Source organism: Macrotis lagotis, chromosome 6 (genome assembly GCF_037893015.1).
Source record: "Macrotis lagotis isolate mMagLag1 chromosome 6, bilby.v1.9.chrom.fasta, whole genome shotgun sequence".
NCBI lineage: Eukaryota > Metazoa > Chordata > Mammalia > Peramelemorphia > Peramelidae > Macrotis > Macrotis lagotis.
In genome coordinates this window covers 96388861-96411208 of record NC_133663.1, presented here as the reverse complement: position 1 = coordinate 96411208, position 22348 = coordinate 96388861, and the positions used below count along the sequence as shown (strand labels likewise).

General features: G+C 36.1%; 1 protein-coding gene across 1 annotated transcript in view; it reads right to left on the bottom strand.

The window, feature by feature from the left end:
• The window catches only part of SUGT1 (SGT1 homolog, MIS12 kinetochore complex assembly cochaperone), a 69498-nt gene that overhangs the window by 22201 nt on the left and 24949 nt on the right, over positions 1-22348 (bottom strand). Inside the window, exons 9-10 of the mRNA XM_074191764.1 lie at positions 19825-19921; positions 18989-19096 (exon numbers count right to left, since the gene is read on the bottom strand). Of these exons, the coding sequence (XP_074047865.1) occupies positions 18989-19096; positions 19825-19921 (205 nt within the window). The remainder of the gene's footprint in view (positions 1-18988; positions 19097-19824; positions 19922-22348) is intronic.

Genomic DNA, 22348 nt, shown 5'->3' with positions numbered 1-22348 from the left:
ATGGAAGCAACTTTTGCGATGGATTTACCATAAAGAATGCAATCTACCCATGACAGAGTTGTTGGTGTTGGAACAAAGACTGAAGCATATTTTTATTATTATTATGATTATTTGGGGGAGGGTGCAGGGCAAATGGGGCTGGGTGGCCTGCCTGGGGCCACATAGCAGGGTGATCTTTGGGTGTCTGAGGCTGGATTTGGACCCGGGTGCTCCTGGCTCAAGGGCCAGTGCTCTGTCTGCCACCCAGTCACCCCTACTATGATTACTATTTTATTTTATTTGGGGTCTTTTTATTTCTTCTTTTTGGTTTTTGCAGGGCAGTGGGGATCGGATGGCTTGCATCTCACACAGCTGGGTGATTGTTGGGTCTACAGCGCTGGATGTAGGCTCAGGTGCTCATGGCTCCAGGGCTGTTGCTTCGTCCATTGCGGCACCTGGCTATACCTACAATTATTACTATTTTTTATTTTAATTTTTTTTCTCTCCCCTTTACTTTATCACCCAAGCAAGTCTATATTCATGGGGGGAAGGGGTATTTTGTTTACTCTTAAACAAGAATATTTTATTAATGTAAAAAAAAACATTTGTACAAAATGAGAAAAAAGAAAAGAAAAAGAAAAAAAAACAGCAGTAAAAAACAGAAAGTAATAAATAGCATTTTTGTAATTTTAAACCTTTTTTGCTTTCTTTAATAATAAAATAACATCTTTTGAATATTACCAAAGGAGAAATGAGACTTTTATCAACCTAAGACTTAATCACCTTGGGGGGGGAAAAAAATCTTGCTTTCTAAAAAAAGTTTAAACAGTGAGTAACTTTCTCTAATCCAGGGAAGGCATCAACTGACATGTTATTTTTTGTGCTTTATTCTAAGAAGAAAGTATGTTCAACTCAAGCAAGGAGTGTAAAGGAAGCAAGATAGAAAAGTTAAAAAAAAAAGTTTTTATCCTCTTTAGTTAATGATCAGAATAAAGACTGAAGCTTAATTGTGAAGAGCTGTGAACTTTAAGACAAACTATTCATCAAACGTATGCTGAAAATAGAACCCAAAGTTAACATAGCCTACCTCACACGTAGCAGGATTTTAATATAAATTTCATTTAGACATATTTCAACATATATCTTCCCCCCATTCCATGCAATTATAAGTTATTGAAAGTAGGAACTAAGTTGTTTATCAACTTCATATCCACTGTAAAATGGGGATAATAGCTGTAACACTTGCCGCAAAGAATTATCATGAAGAGCAAAAAAAAAAACCCACAAACACACACACACAAAATGGATTTTATTATTACTATACTGTCTCAGCAAACTACAAAAATGGGAAGTGGCGATTGTGAAAAATCAAAATCAAGCTCTAAGACAATTTTCTTCTAAGACAGTTTTCTGAACAACTGTAGAATTGTCCAGATGTGTTAACTACTGTGTCAAAATAAAATCTATCAACATTTTTTTTAGTAAAAACACACAGACACACACACGCGCGCGCGCACACAACAATCTTTCTTTCAATCTGTTCTCTTACAATCTGCTTTCATTATTCTTTAAAACTTGCTCTATAAAAAGGATAGAGAACAAAGGATAGAGAACTTAAGACAGGCAACCTTCACAAGGATTATAACTAAATTTAAGTAATTTCATCACCTCCACTTCCCTCTTAAAAAACCAGTTTAAGTATCTTGGTTCTCTCTCCTTCCAGAAAGTGTTTTGTGATAACACATCTAGAACAACCACAGCATCCAATTAGGGACTTATTCAGATGTAGGCATCAACTACGAGAAAGATGTCGCTGCCCACCTGAACCAGGAGCTTAGAACAAGACTGAGTCTCTACATACCAACCCAGTTATGGCAATATTAATGACACAAACACATCTCACTTTATGTAATACATATTTCTGAAATTATACATATAAATATACTCTTTTAATAAATCTACCTTTATTTGTATTTTTAACAATCTTAAAAGGAATCTTTTGCAAAAAAATAAAAATTTTTTGTCATTACAATATTAAATGAGGTATGTCTATTAAGTTATGTAAACTACACTGACCAAGGTATGCTAAAAAAAAAAAAATCACAGGATCTAACACCTGGCAAATCTCCTTAATATCCAAAGACTATATTCCAAGACTATATAACTCCATCAATAAATACAATTACTATCTATTAGCTAATTTAGAAGAATACATGAGAGTGCCAACAGCTACAGATACTCAAGAGTCTACTTTAGACTATTTCCATTCTGAAATATAGAATCTGATGCCTTGGTTTCCTGTCTCAGTAGAAATATGAATATAAGATATAAAGTAATAACATATAGGAAATGAATACCAAAGAAGAGTTCATTTTATTTCTTCATGGTCCCTTCTTTCCTCATACACATACTTTATATTATAGTCTTACTTCTAAATCATACTTTAAAAGTTTCCTGTTTTACCTGAATAGTTGAAGAGGAAAATAGTCATATTACCTAAAGCCACTAAAACCTGGGGAATCATACAGACCTAAGAACAAAAAGGCCTTTGTAAATCCAAAGTCAAAGCTCCTAGCAACAAGCTGTTTAAACTGCAATGTACTGACCTGAACTTCAAATTACAGTTAATCTATTCATTAAAACAGCTGCAGGTAACTATCAATTTAAGAAGCTTTTTGAAAGTATAAGGAAAAAGAAAAAGACTAAATTTCCAAGAATCCCTTTTCTATGCCTACACATCACTTTTGACATTTTGCATACTTGAAAATTCTATGGTTTTAAATCTTAATGATTTTGGCAGAACATTCCTAGAATTATCACCAACCAAATTTCAATCTCTCTCCTTCAAAGGAGTACAGAAATTTATTCTAATTATTTCATATAATCCTATTAAAAACTCTTAGTAAACTAAATTGCTTCAAATATAAATCATAAGTTAACCCTAAATTTCTAGTTTGGTGCTCACAGGATATTCAGAAATGGGTACATACCTAAACATATTCAAATTAACATTTAAAACAAAAGTTCTAATAAGAATTCCCTAAATAGCTAAAGATGGAGGGGATAGAGAGAGATGGCAAGAGTGCACTATCATCACTAACAAAACTAAAAGCAAGCATGCAAAAATTCAGTTTTCCAGCCCTAAATTATAGTACCCTAGAATAAACAGGCTTCTTAAACAAAATAAAATCACAAATTCAATTTCAGCAGAGTTCTATAAATTCATAAGAATTATTATCATTTGTAGTTTGAGGCAAGAAATTAACACATAAGCTCTTCAGGGATAAAGAAAGTTTTGTACTTATTTATACCTCAAGTATAATGCCTTGTATATAAAGTATGTACCTAAAAAATGTTTGCTGGACAGAATGGAAGCCTTTTAAAATCCTTTCAAAATCTCCCCTTCATCAACATCCTGACTTTAGGTCTCTCTCTCTGTGTGTGCGTGTGCGTGTGCGTGTGTGTGTGTATGTATATATATATATATATATATATATATATATATATATATATGGAAATATACACATACATCTTATAGGATCTTATATCCTTTAATCTTCCCATAGGTTCTACTATTCTACTATAGCCTATTGTAACCAAAGGTGAAAAAAGAGGGTTCCTATTAGAGTTCTTTAGCTCTAAAGACATTTTTGACACATCATCAGCAATTAAAAAAAAAATTAATGATCTAAGGCTGAGTCATTGAAGATGGGATGACTAGATGTTCCTATTTACAATTATAGAAATTATTCATAAGAATCTTCATCTCTCTATAATATAAGCAGTAAGGAGAAAGAAAAATGCAAAATACTTTAGTCCAAAAATGCAGTAACATTTCCACAAAGCAAAGTTAACTGACAAATTTTGCTAATTCTCATGTCTATTTAGAAGTCAAATATTCATTTTTTTTAAATTACTATTTCACTGTCCATTGTATATATTAAAGACATAATTCTATGATTGTTTTTGGGGGAAAATCAATAAAAAATCAAATAAATCCAAGAAAATCAATAAGTAAGAAAAATTACAATAACCAGACGAGCTCAAAGAAGAGATATGAGAGGTCCTCCCAAAACTTCTTTATAAGGGAAGAGATTATGAGTATGGTACAATACATATCTGGGATTTTTTTTCAATTAGTAAATTGAAAATATATAAGATATATTATATATATGATATATGTTGTAAAGAACTCTTCTTTTAGGGTGGGGGAAGAGAATGATGCAGTGTTTAGTGCAGGTGATAGAAAAAAGATAATAAAATTTATTTTAAAAATAAAATGGTTAAGAAGGAAGATAATTTTGTAATCTGACATTTAGCTAAGTAATTTAATTTTAACCTGCCTAAATAGTGACATATTTTGCTTCACTAATAAAATCTATTTTATCTTTTCCTGGTTTCCTTATAGAAAATTTTTCATTCCAATCAATCACTGGATAGCTATAAATGAAAGAAAAAAAAAGTAAATTTCATTCAGCCTTTAAGATAAAAGCAAACAGGATTAAAAATGCTATACAGAAAAAAAAAGGAAATGAGGCCCTGAAACAAACTCAAGAAGTTACAAATTTCTCTTAATCTGTGTTAAGTAAAAATATATTCACCTACCATACCAAATGTTTAAAAATGCTAATGAGAATACTGTAAGGAAATTATCTTTATGCTTCTTGGAACCTAGGTTTAATGTGGCTTCACTTAAGGAATGGAGAGACTCAAATACAGAGTTTGGAGAAAGTTTTTATATACAATTTTATATGACAATTTGGCTCCCCCTGCTGCACACAAGAGAAAATTATTTAAGTTAATTTTTAAATTAAAGCACATTTGATATTACAAGTAGTATGTGAGTGTGACACCATACAGTGGGTTCCCTGACTTAGGGATACTAATTCTTAAGCCCATGAATTTCATTTCTCAGAACCTAAGAATAATGAAGAAGAATGAATAATCTGGACAGACTAGTTGAGTTGGTAGTTAGTAATGTAAAAGTGCAGCAGAATCTTTGAAAGATAGTAATTACATTATGCCATCATTTATAAGAATCAATGTTAGATACTGTCAGACATATATCACAGCTTTTAGAGAAGCATATTTCAAAAAGGTCAAATGTGGTTCTATGATCTGCAATACTAAAAGTGAAGAGGGAGGCTGAAGACTGAAATGAATGATACAATTAATGATAGTACCTTTGAAGGAAGAAAAGATGGAATATGGTTCTATGATTAACTCAGACTCAAAAAAAGACAAGTTTAAAAGGTGAAAGTAGAGACATATAACCAAGAGAATACATAAAAGAAAGACATGAACCTGGAACTATGAATTAGCTATAGCTTGTAGGAAACTGGGACTTAGCAGAAAACAAAAGGGCCTATTTTGGGGGCAATGTTCAGAGGAAAAAACCAAACAATTAACAAAAAATAATTTATTAAGCCCCTATATATTTGTCAGTCACTGTGCTGGATGTTAGGGATACAAATAAAAAATATGAGACAATTCCTACCTTCAAGAAGATTCAACATATTCACATTTAAGTACCTAGAGGTTATATGCCAATAAAGACAAAATGCTAAGATTGGTAACTATGAACGAATCTGAAGTCACTTGAGATGGACATGAGAAGAGTGAGTATTCCAGGGATACTGGAAGGGAATGAAGGTGAAATGTCGTGTCTGGGAAACAATAAGGAATTAACTGGGCTGAAAAGCAAGGAGCAAATGGGGAAGTCATATAAGAAGCCTCAAACATAGATTTGAGTCAGATTCTGAAGGCTCTAAATGACAGAGGTATGGATATTTTGTACAATTACAAGAAGGAAAAAGATTAATTAAAACCAGTCTATGTAGTTTTTTGCAGTGTAAGGAATCCTACAGCTACTAGCAATGATCAACTAGGTTAAGTTTGATGTTTCATTACCACTGATAGCAAGTTAGTGGCAGGGAATGACAGACTTTACTTTTTGAAACCTTTCAAGCCATCACTCACAAATTCTGAACCCTGAAATAATATACTCCAGAATAGCAGCACTATATTGCTGTATGAGTAGTACCAGCTTGTGCATAAATTGTGGTTCTTGAGGTCAAAGATCTACAGACCCAGCATCAATGGTTCAGTTTTGTGAACAAGATGACTTCACACTATCCTTCCTAGTCTCTTTTCTACCCTGTTCCTGATGCTGTATTGTTTTTGCTCCCTCCTCGTAATCTGCTTCATTCCTGCTCCTGCCTTTAACCACCACTACCACCAGACATTCAACCGCCTTCCCCCATATGTTTGCCCTAGCAGTAACTGGGAATCCCTGAAGCTTTCCTGAAACAAAGGAATGAAAGGATTAGACTTACACTTTAGGAATATCAATCTATGTTGAGTGATGGATTTAAAGAGGCGAGACCAAAGGTATGAGACCCACAAATAGTCCAGGTTATGGCAGCTTGCACTAGGGTGGCTGTGGTACAAGCAAAGAAAAGAGGGTAGATTCAAGAAATGTCAAGGAGAAGCAATTAGCAAAATTTGGCAATTGAATGGCATTAATAAGGTAAAGAATAATTCTTAGGTAATAACTTTAGAATGGTCTCCAGACTACATGGATAAAATGGAACTAGAGTCAGTTGCAGATTGATTCAACTTAGTTTTTTGGGAGAGTTCTGCTGTATTTCATTTCTGTAGGGATGGAGAAAAATGAGTTGTAGGTAACAGCTCTCTTTATCCTTCCTCTTCCTCTTTGGATACAATGAGAAAAGGAAAGTACTGCTGTGATTATAGAATAAGAGAGATAAGACTCCCAAAGTTGCTACTAACTACAACAGGACCTGACTCCAACCATGCTTCATTTGATTCTACTCTTGAATAAAGTGTGCACTGATGCTCTTATATACTCACTATGACTCAAGTGTCCCAATAATTTTACAAATGAAAATATTACTCCCTAGTCATTACTTCCCAATGTGTTGTCTTTTACTATTAAAAGGTCCTTGAGGACAGGGACTGGCTTTGTATTTTGTATTTTTATCCCCAGCACTTAGCCCAGTATGTAACACATAATAAGCACTAATCAAATGCTTTTTCATTCATTCATCCTTTCAGCAGGCTTCCTGTTTGCCTAATAATAGAGAATGGGCTAATGTGTTAGATCTAGAACTCAAAAAAAAAAAAAAGGAAACCAAAATCATCATGAAGTATTCTGAGGGAACACTACTTCCCAAGAAAGAAGAAAAAGCCAGGACGCTCCCATCCAGACCCCCAGAAAGAAAATAATGGAATAAAGAGAAGACATTTGTGTTAGGGCCCTACAAGACAAGAGAAAGAGAAGCTATCAAAGCAGAAAAGAGGGGGTTGAGTTCAAGGAAGTTGTCAACATGAGTTCTATAATGACTATACTACATATTAGAATTTCTCTTTTTCACAGAGGAGCAGGACAATGAAGTTACACAAAAAACAGCCAATCAAAATCGCTGCCCAAAATTGCTTGACATACCAGTGCCCCTTTATAAGTAAACTCTGATCGAATTTGGAGACATCTGTAGCTTCCTACAGGACTTTCTAAATTTATGTGTCTACAGATATTCTCTCCTTTAACTATGTCTATAGATGCACTATCCCTTAATCCCTACTCCCACTCCCTACCTGAAAACCTCCAGAACTTTTAATATCTAACCCTTTTTCCCACTTCCCTTTGAGCAGCTGAGGACTCTCTTCCCCTCTGATCCCTTGTAGAAGTTTCTTTCCTGTACAAGCCTTTTTCTCAGGCAATAAATGCTTTTAAATGGTATATCAGACTCTTTTCATTTCAGGTTCCTTTATGGACTTAAAGTCTTTAGTTAACCCAGTGGAGCAGAAGAATGGAAAAGACTGAGTTGCAATGAGTATAGGTTATATGTTAGCTCCTCATTCACCTGCCTATCCTTAACTAAGTTTCTTTACTTCCATGCCTGACACCTCAATCAGTTATATGAAGAAGTGAGGCAAAAACATCTCTAAAGTCTCTTCCAACTCCAAATCTTATTATCTTATTTAATAGTTAGGTAACAAAGCTTACCTTCCATCCAGTCAGATGGTAGGTAGCTTTCATTTTTATGTTTCTAATTATCTCACCCTGCAGTATCATTACCAAATTTTCATACTCCTTCATCCCTCCCTCCCTCCCTCTTTTCCCTTTTTAAGGAAACCATAGACAAACACAACCCTTCTGTGTTTTGGCCTGAAAAGTGTGTGTGTGTGTGCCTGTGTGTCTGTGTGTCTGTGTGTGTCTGTGTGTCTGTGTGTGTCTGTGTGTGTCTGTGTATGTCTGTGTGTGTAAGAAGAAAATGAAAGGAAATGTGATGGTGCTATCAGCAGGAGAAAGAGCAAAGGTAATTACGGATTGGGATTGGATTTAGAGAGCAGAAAGGTCTGGGCAATTCAGTACCAAGAGTTCTTTAAAAATTACTCAAAGCCCTAAGGCCAAAGACAAAATCTCTATGGTTAGAAATTAAACTGGTGCCCAGAAAAATAAACCAATATTAATAAGGCCTACATCTCCAGATTAGATCTTCACAGAACTGTAGGTTAAGTGAAAAGACAGTTAAGTGAACATTCAGGAACTTCAAGTCACTTCTAATTCTAAAATTCAAATAATCTACTAAATACTGGCTTAAATTATGTTCCTTACTGGTGAACATCAATGTTCAGGGCTGTCATTTAACATCTATACTCAACTCAATGAAATCAAAGTACCTAAGAATGCAGTTCATCCTTAATTCTACAGCATAATCATTTACCCAATGCAATTTAATTATAACACTACCTGGTTAAACTCAAATTGAAACATTGCAGTCTGACATTTTCAAATTAGATTCGGGGGGGGAGATTATGCTTTATAACTTACTTTGAATAAAATGCTGCTTCCAAGTCAACTCCCAAAATAACAAATGTAAACCAAAAATAATTATGACACAATTTCTGAGACAAAGAAAAATAATAGCCCACATCCATTGTAATAACAGCTAGGAAATGCTCTATTTTTGAATAGTAGGCATTTTTTTCTTACACAAATAAAAGTAAATAGTCCAAATAAAATTTATTTTGGTAAATCTAAAGTATGTAATACTGTCATTAAAAAATGAAACAGGGGCGGCTAGGTGGTGCAGTGGATAGAGCACTGGCCCTGGAGTCAGGAGTAGCTGAGTTCAAATCTGGCCTCAGACACTTAATAATTACCTAGCTGTGTAACCTTGGGCAAGCCACTTAACCCCACTGCCTTGCAAAAAAAAAAAAAAAAAAATGAAATAAATTTAAGTTCTGAGGATAAAAAAAGACCAAAGACAGTCCCTGCACTCAAGTTTATAATCTAATAGGAGAGATGACAAATACGTATAAACAAGTTATAAACAAAATAAACAGTAAATAACAGTGGGAAGGCACTAAAGATTTAAGATGGGTTGAAAAGGGCTTCCTATAAATGAATTTTTCTTGGGATTTAAAGGAAGTCAGGGAAATTAGAAGACAAAGTTAAGGGATGGTATTCCAGGAATGAAGGATATTCAGAGAAAATACCCTTAATCAAGAAATTGAGGTTCTTGTCTGTGGAATAGCCACAAGGTCAGTGTCACTGGATCAAAGAATATGTGTTGAGGAATAAAGTGGAAGAAAACTGGAAAGTTAAAAGGATGCTAGGTTATGAATGGCTTTGAATGCCAGAGTATTTTATATTTGATTCTGGAAATAACAGGGTATAGCTAGAATTTATTAAGTAGAGGGTGACATGGCTGGACCTTTTTTATAGGAAAATGAGTAGTTGAATTGAGGTCGGTTCAGAGGGGGGAAGAACTGAGATTGGCAGACACCCCCCCCCTCCCAAAAAGGCTACTCTAGTACTCAGGAAATAAAGTGATAGGGCCTTGTACTAGAGTGGAGGCAAGATCAGAAGAGAAGGGGGCATGGCAATTGACTGAACATGGTTGGGGGGGGAAGGGAGGAAGGTTGTTGTAGGAGGATTTAACAGATAATAAGGAATTGAAGATGACTCCTATGTTGTGAGGCCCCTTGAGGCACTGGGAGTGTCCTCTAGTATTGCCCTCTAAAATAATAGGGAAGGTAGGAGAGCAAGGAGGATTTGGAGGAAAAACTAATGAATTGTTTGACATGTTTAAATTATCTATTAGACAATATGTGATGTCAGAAAGGTAGCTGGAGATGTGAGACTGAAAGTTAGCAAAGTAGTTGGGAGAGAATAGTCAGAATTGTCAACAAAGACGAGGTCATTGGGGCAGCTAGGTGGTCCAGTAGATGGAGCATCAACAATGGGGTCAGGAGGACCTGAGTTCAAATTTAACTTCAAACATTTAATAATTATCTAGCTGTATGATCTTGGGCAAGTCACTCAATCCCACTGCCTGGCCAAAAAAACAAACAAAAAAAAAAGAGAGAGGTCATTAAATCCATGGGAGTTGATATTACCAAGTGAAACAGGATCCAAGACAGAATGTGATCTGGGCAAAGATCCAGCAAAGGAGACAGAGAAGGGGCTGTCAAGAAAGAGGAGAAACTGGAGAGAATTCAACTCTTAAATCCTAGAGAGAAGAGTATCCAGAAGAGAGCGCTCAACAGGTTCAAAAGCTGAAGAGAGGTCAAGAAGAAGAAAAACTGGGGAAAAGTTATTGGATTTGGCAACCAAAAGATCATCAGTAATTTTGTAGAGAGCAGTTTTAGTAGAAAGATAAGACTTGAAGTCAGACTGTAAGAAGTTAAGAAGAAATTGAGGGGAGAAAAAGTAAGAGTCCACAATTGTAGACAATTTTTTGAGTTGAGTCACAAAGGGCAGAGAAAGAAGATGAGAGTAAGCAGCGGTAGATGGATCAAGTGAAATGGATAAATTTTTTTCAGGATGGAAAGAGACAGGGACATGTTTGTAGGCAATAGAAAAGGAGTCAGCAGACAAGGAGAAACTGAAAATAAGTTTTAAAGAGTGGAGATGATGGGGGGTAGTTCTCTGTTGTAATAAATGAATGGGATCATCACTTGCTCAGGTAGAGAGGTTAGTCTTGGTAAGGAAGAATGCTATTTCATAATGTGAGAGAGGGATAGAAGAGACAGTGGCAGAAAGTACCTGAATAATAGGAAATAAAGAAAAGGGGAAAGTGGGGGGCAGCTATATGGCACAGTGGATTGAGCACTGGCCCTGGAGTCAGGAAGACCTGAGTTCAAATTTGACCTCAGATACTTAATAATTGCCTAGCTGTGTGACCTTGGACAAGTCTCCCTTAACTCCATTACCTTAAATAAATAAAACTAAAAAAGCAAAAAAAAAAAAAAAGGAAAGGGGGGGAAAGGAGCTCCTGACAAATGGTCTCACTTTTTTCTGTAAAATATGATACTAAGTCTTCAGTTGAGAGTGTGACCTAGAAGGGAAGACATGGGAGATTTGAGGACCGATGAAAGATTAGGAAAAGCTGCTGTGGAGAGTGAGATAGTGAGTTAAGGCAAGTTTAGAAGGAGGAGGATTAAGGGCCCAGTTTAAGACTGTGTCACATAAATCTGGAGTAGACTCAGGAAAAATGGTTGCATGATTCTTTCCAAAATAGTTGTCCCTCCCCTTCATTCAGCAACACTTGAATGGAAAAGATCCAAAGGTGTTTTGTAAGGGGAAAACCAAAAAAAAGAGATCCAAAGTCAATAGATTATGGTCAGAGAAAGGGATTTCACAATTCCTGAACATCAAGATGGTACCTTTGTGGATGATGGCTAGATGAAGAATATCTGACTCCTCAACTGAGGAGGCTAGAGATGAAAATGCATCAGAAGTGACAGACTCCCTCTACAAAGGGAAAAGTCCTTTGGGACAGGGGAAGCTGGCCCTGATCTTTGCCACCTTTTATCAGAGGGCACACATCACCCAGCAGGTGATGGAAGGCTCAAGACCTACTAGGTCAAAATTCAATCACAGATTTGGCTCCTTTTCTAACTGGAGGAGGACAAAATGTGTCAAAAAAAAAAAACACATTCTTTGATGCAACAAAACACAGATGAGTAGAAAAGGCTTAGAAAGTTAACTCTATATCAAGGGATCTTGAGTTGTTTTTTTTTTTACATCATGGGCCCTTTTGGTAATCTAGTGAATCCTAAAGACCCCATTTCCAGAATAATCTTTTTAAATGCATAAAATACATTGGATTTCAAAGGAAATAAAAGTTTAATGAAAATAAAGTAATTTTTTCCCTATCCAAGTTCATGGATCCCCTGAAATGAACCCCAAGTTAAGTACTCCTGCTCCTCATAAATGTTTAAGAATTCTAGGTGGCACAGTGAGGGGGCAGCAAGGTGGTGCAGTGAATAGAGCACCAGCCTTGGGAGTCAGGAGTACCTGGGTTCAAATCTGACCTCAGACACTTAATAATTACCTAGCCATGTGGCCTTGGGCCAGCCACTTAACCCCATTGCCTTGAAAAATCTAAAAAAAAAAAAAAAAAAAAGAATTCTGCCTCCCCAAAAATATACTAGCTCCTAAACACAGAAACCATATAAAATTCTAGGTATTGAGAGTTTCTTCCTTTAATTCACTTAGTATTCTAATTGTCCTCTCCAACTAAACTAAAATTTCACTTAAATTTTTTTATAATTGTACAAAGTTCCTGTACCTGTGTGAAAATGGCTCCATTTTTTAGCAAAAAAAAAAAAAACCCACGAATGGGTCTAGAAATATGTCAAGATATCTTCACCACCAAAGCTAGCAATGTGTTTGTGCAGAGATATACTTAGTACCTACATTTGTCACCTAGCTCTGATCATGTTATTTCTCCACTCAAAAATCTGTAATAGTCTTTGAGCATTCTCTAAAAAGAAGGCCCAAACTCTATACCCTACTATGACAATTAAGAACTTTTATATTCCTGTCAACTAGTTGTTTCTTGGAATTTAAAGCTAGAAAGAATTTACAGTGTAGACTAGTCCCCTCATTTTACAGGAAACCAAGGCCTAGCAGTGACTAACCCTAGAAAATAATTTCCAATTACTTCCCCTAAAAACTTTAATCAAGCTGGACTCCTTACAAAGGCTTTAACAAAACAGTTTGCCAAAGAAGAAATGGAATCTATCAACAACCATATGAAAAATTATTCAAATCACATGCCAACATCTCATACATAATCCAAATTATCAATGTTGGAAAGGTAAAATACACTTCTGATAGAGCTATATATTTGTTCAACCACTCTGTAAAACAATTTTGAATTTTACTAGAAAAATCATCACACTGTACAAATGTCCTTTTTCACAGAAATGTCACCTCAAGCATATACCTCAAGGACATCAAAGACAAAAAGAAAGGTCTCATATGTATAAAAGTATTTATAGCAACAATAAAGGACTAGAAGCAAATGAGTGTCCATCAATTAGGAAATGGCTGAACAAATTGTGATAGATTACCATGCCTTCAGAAATGAGTATGAAGAATTCTCATAAGTAAAATTTTTTTTTCTTATTTTACAGACAAGAAAACTAATGTCATTTAATTGTCTTTTCTCAAAAAACAAAAAAAGAGAGAGTTGCAAAGAACAAAACACAGTCCCATATTTCTGACAGTCAAGATTTATGAACCTTCAACTCAACACTCCAGCTCCTGCCCTTGGGGATTGTGCTCCTGAAAAGTTAAGCATTTGCCATATCTAGTCCTGTTCAAACTCCGACCAGACCTACTAGGATGCTTTCTGGACACTTTCATACTTTCAGCATCCATAGCAGCACTCCAGCATTTCATGAGAATTTGTCATATCTCAGGTTGACTCAGACTCCCCACACTGTTCTCCCTCCAACTTCATGACTCTGCATAGTACATGTCCTCTCCTCTTCTCATTCTACTTCTCTCTCTTCCCACACCTCTAGCTATAGTAATAATATTCAAATCAATATGACCACTTCTGAAAAGAACATGACAAAATGATTACACTATCCTTCCACTTAACATTCCAATGACTTTCCAAAACAAAATGCCTACCCCAAGGCCACCATTTTCCTATTTCTGTGTAGTCTTTCCTATGAGAATGTAGGTTCCTAAAAGACAGGGATTGTCTTGTTTTTTGCATTTGTAACCCCAGGGTTTAGCATAATGCCTGGCAAATAGCAAGCACTTAATAAATGTCTTTTTATTCTTTATTTACTCAGTATTCTAGGGATTTGTGCTTGGTCTTGTGCTGTTTAACTTTTCTATCAGTGATTTTGAGAAAAGTATAAATGGTATACTTATATATAAAAAAAAAAAAGATGTCCCTTAGATGGAGTCCAGGTAGCCAGTTATACACCTTGTTTATAGTTTAAGATACTTGCTAATTTAAAGTCTCAGACCTGGCATGATGCTGGCTTTGTTTTAAACCCTATAAATATCCAGGCTAGGGGACAGACCATGCTTGTGATTAGATCAAGCAGGCAATGGCTTGAAGGTAGAGCAGACAAGGGGAAGATGTAGACCAAAGTTTTGGGGAACTGATAAGCAAACTTGGGCAGACAGATTTATGAGTGGACTTGACCCTATAGCCTCTCACCAGAAAAGCTGTACAATAAAAAAGTATAAATCTCTCCAAGCCTCCTCAGCATGCCTTTAGTCTCTTTGAATAAGGAACCTGTAAAGTAACAAAGATGAGATTTGTTTGAAACATCCTGGGGCAGCTAGGTAGTGTGATGGATAGAGCACTATCCCTGGAATCAGGAGGATCTGAGTTCAAATCCGGCCTCAGACACTTAATAAATTACCTAGCTGTGTGATCTTGGGCAAATCACTTAACCCCACTGCCTTGCAAAAATTGAAAAGAAAAAAGAAAAAAAAAGAAAGTATTGATTTTGGGGTGGCTAGGCGGCACAATGGATAGATCAATAGAGCACCAGCCCTGGAGTCAGGAGAATCTGAGTCCAAATCGGATCTCAGACACTTAATAATTACTTAGCTGTGTGGCCTTGGGCAAGCCACTTAACCCAATGCTTTGCAAAAGCCTAAAAATAAAAGAGAGAGAGAGAGAGAAAAATATCCTGCTCCCCTTGATTACATAAGAACTTAGATTTGGCATCATGACTGAATCTGACATACATATGGTGAAGAAATTTTGAAGTTAAGACAGAAGTATGGTTAGACTGAAATTCATGGGGAAAAGATCTCAGAGTTTTAAAGTAGGAGCAGCTAGGCGGCTCAGTGGATGGAGCACCAGCCCTGGAGTCAGGAGTACCTGAGTTCAAATCCAACCTCAGACACTTAATTACCTAGCTGTGTGGTCTTGGACAAGCCACTTAACCCCATTGCCTTGCAAAAAAAAAAAAAGTTTTAAGGAACTGAAAGCTCAACATGAATCCATATTAAAGAATGGTAGCCAGAAAAATTAATGTGCTCAGGTTATATTTAAAGAGGCACAGAGTCCAGGACTAAGGAGATGAGAGCATGGTGTGGTGGACAGAGCAGTACATTTGATGTCAGTTAAACTGGAGGTTAAATCTCTCCTCTCCTATGTGACTTTGGATAGGTCTCAACCTCTCTGTCTCAGATTCCTCATCCATAAAACACTGATAACAACATGCCTCCCCTTTTTTGCTCATCCTAACATTGTGGTAGAAGCAGCATACTGACATCATATCCTCTCATAAGATTTTCAGAGCCAAGAGATTTCTGTTAAAGAAACAGAACTGAAATCTTTCTCTCCTCAGTGGATTCAAATGAATACTGGCCATAAGATAAGATACAGACAATGGAAATGGATCAAGTTATGTTGATCAAGAATTGTCAGCACAATGATGTACATATTTATTCTGTACCAAGTTCAAACAACCTGCATATTAATATCAAACCCTTGTAAGTAATTTCAACTGTCCTCTCATTGACAAGCTATCTGAAAACATCTTTAAAATAATATTATTATTGAAGAAACTGAGCTATTCATTCCCATTAATCTATTAGACTTTATAGCCAGAATTTTAAAGCTAGAAGGGGTTTCACATATCCTTTCCATCATGTAGGCTGATAGCCAGGGAGACTTTCCTCAATTCCTCACTCTCCCTCACCTACCTCTGTAGTCAGTCAGCTGCCAAATGTTGTCAATTCTACCTTGTCAGAAACTCTCCCTTCTACCAATCAATATACCAACAGGTGAGAAAGTCAAAACTCTAGTTTACATTTGACTACATTATTGTAATAGTCTCCTAATTAGTCTCCCCACCAGGTGGTTTCTACCCTCTTCAATTCATTCTCCATAGAGCCACAGGTGATTCTCACTCTCCTGTTCACAAAAAAACTGCAGTGGCTCTGTTATCCTTAGTAGCCAACACAAATTCCTTGGTTTATAATTTAAAGTCTTTCACAATATGGCTCCAATCTACTTTTCCAAACTCCCCTTTAATCATTCTGCCTTAATAATATCTGTCCTTTATTTTTGAAGAAGACCATGACATCAGGGAGGTGATGCCATGACAAGCACATGAATTGGAGTGAGGGGATGATGTGCTAAGTCACCAGCCTCACTTTCTCTTCCAGTCATATGAGTCCAGTGGTCAGATACAGATCAGGACCACTGGAGATGGCCTTGGATGTGAGACAATCAAGGTTAAGTGACTTGCCCAAGGTAACAAGGCTAGTTAAGATTCAAGAGTCTGAGATCAAATTCAAACTCCTGTCCTCCTAAATCCAAGGTCAAAACTCAATCCACTGCCACACCCAAACTGACCTTCCTCATTCAAGACATTCCATCACCTGCCTTGATCCTTTTGAACAGATAGTCCATTTAACCTCCTAACTGACTTCCTCCTCACCTCTGGTTCTTAGAAACCCTAAATCCCTTCAAAGCTTAGATCAAGCATCACCTTTTTTTTTGTTTTGTTTTTACAAGGCAATGGGATTAAGTGTTTGAGGCTGTATTTGAAGTCAGATCCTCCTGACTCCAGGGTCAGTGAGTCATCCAGCTCCCCACTAAGCACCATCTTTTAAATGAGGCTTTTTTTAATCAGTCTGACCCCTAAATTCTAGTTTTTTTTCATTCTAAAATTACCCTGTATTGATTTTCTGCATGTGTATATGTTACATATATGTACAAATACATACAGATACACCGAGTTGAGTGCACATGCATGTGTCTGTACATATAAACAAATACATTTATACACATATATAGGTATAAACACTGCTTCCTTGATACAATGTTGACTGCATGACCGCAGAGTTGGGTGCAAAGAATGTTTTAACTTTATGTTCTTATCCCCAGGGCCCATATGACACATTATAAGGGGCTTAATAAAAGCTATTAATGGATCAAGTTCAACTCCTTCACTTAAAGAAAACTGAGGTCAAAAACTGAGGATGTATGACATCCCCATATAGTTAATTGTTTTTGAGCAAGGGTTAGAATCCAAGTCAACTGACTTTCACTTCATGCTTATCTCAGAATATCAGTCTCCATGTTTTGACTGTCATCTCTTTTGTATTGTAATTCTGAATGGTGACAATTACTTGAATATGTTTATGCAAAATTTGTAAGAGTCAATTAAAGTAACGTGTAGAGATAGCTAGGAGGCATACTGGATTGAGCACTGTCCCTGAAGTCAGGGAGATTTGAATTTGAATCCAGTCTCAGATACTTACTAGTTGAAGAACCTGAGGCGAGTCATTTAATGCCAATTGCTGCCCCCTTCAAAAAAAAAAAACCTGCATTCAAACTATAATTTAAATGATTTGCTATTCTCTCATTTAATTAAGGCAAAAGAAATTCAAAGTGTTATCTACAGTAATTTTTTTAAAATAAGTAAAACTTGCAAAACTCTTTGCAAACTTTAAAATATGATATAAATGTTACTACTTCTATTACTATCATTAATGTTATCATTACTATAATTAAAAATAAAAAGGAACAATGTCATCCTAATATTATAAAAGAATGACCAAAGACAGTAAGATAATATATGAAAACAAGCAGATTTATAAAATCATAGAAAAAAGAGGGTTGTTTTTTTTTTTTTAGTGATAGGCAAGAAATAAAAGCCAAACTTCTTAGTTTTACATACAAGGAGTTCCACAATTGAAACCACAATATGTTCCATTCAAAATGAAACACTTAGGGCCGCTAGGTGTCGCAGTGGACAGCCTCAGACACTTAATAATTACCTAGCTGTGTGGCCTTGGGCAAGCCACTTAACCCTATTCATTGCCTTGCAAAAACCTAAAAAACCAACAAAATGAAACACTTACCAATCCACTACTTTCCCACCTTCATATCTAGTGTATGCCATTCCCCTTTGGCTATGCTGCCCTCCCCACCACCACTACCTGCTGAAAGACTGGTTATATTTCAAAGCCCAGTTCAAAGACCACATAATTCACAAGGCCTTCTGCAATTGCCCTGCCAAAAAAGATACTTCTCATTTCTGAATTATCATGGCTTTAGTTGTACCTCTCCAAGTCAAAGCTAAATATAAATGTAGTTTATCTTGGTTCATCTCTACTAACCCTTCTCACATGCCTCATAAGAGACAGGACTTATTTTCCTCTATCCCATACACAGTACATGCAGTGATTTACATCAGTGGATATTTGATATCTGTTGAATTCAATTTCTTAAATAGGCATTACTGTCCTCAATCCTTAACCATTATATTCACCACAGTTACACAAAAATCCAAAAATGCAGCAACAATTTAAAAAAATCACTTTATTTAGTAACAGAGCTTAACAAAGTTTTTGATACTCAAACTAGGCTATTTCTAAGTTCATATCTTTAAAGTATATTAATGCTGCCTTTTAGAATTAAAAGCAAAAGAAAAGTTGCTTTGATAGTTTTTATCTTTTTCAAAAAGTATTATTAGCAATCAACCTTTTCAAAATGCTTTACCTTTGCAGGGCAGCTAGGTAGCACAGTGGATAGAGCACTGGCCCAGGAGTCAGGAGTACCTGAGTTCAAATCTGGCCTCAGACACTTAATAATTGCCTAGCTGTGGGGCCTTGGGCAAGCCACTTAACCCCATTTGCCTTGCAAAATCCTAAAAAAAAAACCAACAACAACAAACAAACAAAATGCTTTACCTTTGTTGAAAGTATTTTAAAGGTGCTCTGTTCAGGTACTATAGGATGAATAAGGGAAAGCTTTAAACTATAGTCCTCTCCAGATGGAAGTTTCACCACCGCAGACAACTATTGAATAAGAATATTATTAAACTTTAGTGTAAAATATTCATATTAAATTTAGCTCAAAGAACGTGAATACTCCTGGGGATAATGTGTACTGTTTGAGTAAAATTTCAGATCTAAGGGGGAAATCTCAAAAAATATTTTATTTTTCAATTTGGTATCAGATATATACATTTAAATGTAAACTAGAAAACAAAAAAATAGAAAACATTTCAAAGAAAAAATTTTTTTCTACTATACTAAAATAATATGAATAGAAAGAAACGATAAAAAGTACCTATGTTTCACTTTTGAATCTCAAAACCAAAAACAAATACTTAAAATTGTCTCACATTATTCACGACCAAATTCAGTTATTATAAACTAATCTGAAAACAACCACCAAGTCACTACATATTCATTAAGAAAACACTAAGATTTATAGATATGAAAATAAAAACTAGAACATTATACATAAACATACTACTGAACAGACTAACTTAACACATTTCTCAGCACTGCTAAATTATTTCCACACCAAATTTCAAAGCTAGGAAAAAAATTGTTTTTAAAAAGCATACCTAAACTTTCATATGATTTGTCAAGTCATTGAGCCCAAGATAATTTTAAACTAAAAAATAATGCCTAAATGACCAGGTTAAAAATAAAGATTAATGTGCATATTATATTTGCAGTTGATACTATTTAAGATGAACAAGCAACTGTAAATAAGATTCAAAGAAAGGAATCACCTCATTTTCTGAAAACTCCACATTTATGTTATTCTTCTGAACATTCTTGATCATGAGTGTAATGATTACTTGAGATTCTGTTTGGTACCAGTCATACCTTAAAAGTAAGCACAAAAAAGTTAAACCAAATAAGAGACTTTTAAAATGGAATTGCAAAAGAGATAGGAGAAATGAAATAAGGCAATTATAACAATTGTGGTGGAGAAATGAATTATTTTCATTGAAACAAATGCAAGGAATCATTAGGAACAAAACTGATATACTTTCCTACATGAAAATCAAAATTTATATGCATCAAAACTCAGTAATACAAAGAAAAGGAAAATAAACTGGGTAATATATTTACAGCAAAAACTCATCTAAAATATATCATAATGGGGGCGGCTAGGTGGTGCAGTGAATAGCGCACTGGCCTTGAAGTCAGGAGTACCTGGGTTCAAATCCGACCTCAGACACTTATTATCTAGCCATGTGGCCTTGGGGCCCAAGCCACTTAACCCCACTGCCTTGAAAAACAAAAAAAAAAATCATATTGCAAAAAAAAATTCACAGCGATAATTTCCAAAATATAAGAGGTAAAGGGCAAAAATCTGTCAACAATTTTCAAAAGAAATAAATTCTTTGTTTCAACACTGTTTCCAAAACATTGAAGGAAACATAAATTCTTAAGAAATATTTTTAAAATGCTTAACTTCACTAATATTCAGAGAAGTGAATTAAAATAACTTTAAGATTCTACCTCAAAGGTGGCTAGGTGGTGCAGTGGATAGAGCACTGGCCCTGGAGTCAAGAGTAGCTGAGTTCAAATCCGACCTCAGACACTTAGCTGTGTGACCTTAGGCAAGCCACTTAACTCCATTTGCCTTGCAAAAAAAAAAAAAGATTCTACCTCAAATAAAACTTGAGTTCAAAGAATTTTAATCTTAGCAGGATTATAAAGAAACACATATATTCATTTAAAATGTAAAAAATGCAAACCTGCATGACCATTTTAGTGAGCAATCTGGTAACTCAAAAATAATCATAATTTTTGAACAAATAATTCCATTGGGGCGGCTAGGTGGAATAGTGGAAAAAGCACCAGCACTTGAGTCAGGAGTACCTGGGTTCAAATCAGGTCTCAGACACTTAAGAATTACCTAGCTGTGTGGCCTTGGGCAAGCCACTTAACCCTGTATGCCTTGCAAAAAAAAAAAAAAAAAAAAAACAAATAATTCCATGATTGGAGATGTAAAGTAAAAAGGATTATAAAAACAATAAAAGGGAAGTACTGGGGGGGGCGGAGAAAGATGGTGACAAGAGAGGATCTTTGCTCTCAGGTGCTCTCTCATAAAACTTACAAACTAGGGACTCTAAATTTTCCAGAGACAGAACCCACAGAGGGACCCAGTGAAGCAGTTCTCCTACTAAAGGTAACCTGGAAAAGAGCAAAAAAGGCTCCTCTGCTCCCCGAGGTTGCAGGGGCCGCCAGCCAGAGCAAAAGAACTTCATCTTCCCAGAGGCAGCCCCAGAGAGCTAGGAGCCACTGAGCAGTGGGGGAGTTTCCTGAGCTACGCCCTGGGGAGCACCGCGCACAAATTGGGGTAACAGCAAGGGAACCTCTACCAGAGGGAGCATGTGAAGTCCAGCCCTCAGGGCACACATCAAGCAGCATGGCCAAGGCAGTCCAGATCCAGGAAACATAAGAAGGCGGAGCCGGTAAAGCAGTCTAGGCCCCCCCCCAATAGAACAGCAGCCCCCCCCCCACCTCGGCCCCGTGGCAGAGGGGGGCACTTATGGTCATTCACAGACCAGGAAGGAGAACAGAGCCTCACACACTGAGATCCTTGTGGGAGTGTCCCAAAAGCTCAGGAAGCACCCCAAAACCAGGCTAAGGCTGGGAAAATAAGCAAGCAGAGGAAACAAGAGGAACACCATTGGGAAATATTTTGCCTATGAGCCCAAGAAGGATCAAAACACTCAGTCTGAAGATGAGGAAGCACAAGCTCCTGCATCTAAAGACTCCAAGAAAAACAGAAATTGGGCTCAGGCTATGACAGAGCTCAAAAAAAGACTTTGAAAATCAAATGAGGGAGTTAGAAGAAAAACTGGGAAAAGAAAGGAGAGAGATGCAGGAAAATCATGAAAATGAAGTCAGCAGCTTAGTCAAGGAAATCCAAAAAAATGATGAAGAAAACAGCATGCTAAAAACCAGCTTAGGTCAAATGGATAAAACAGTTCAAAAAGTTATTGAGGAGAAGAATGCTTTAAAAAACAGAATTGGCCAGATGGAAAAAGAGATAAGAAAGCTATCTGAGGAAAACAAATCCTTCAGACAAAGAACAGAACTCAGGGAGACTGATGAATTTAGGAGAAATCAGGACTCAATACTTCAAAACCAAAAGAATGAAAAATTAGAAGAAAATGTGAAACATCTCACTGAAAAAACAACTGATATGGAAAAAAGATTTAGGAAAGATAATTTAAAAATTATTAGAATACCTGAAAGTCATGATCAGGAAAAAGAGCCTTGACATCATTTTCA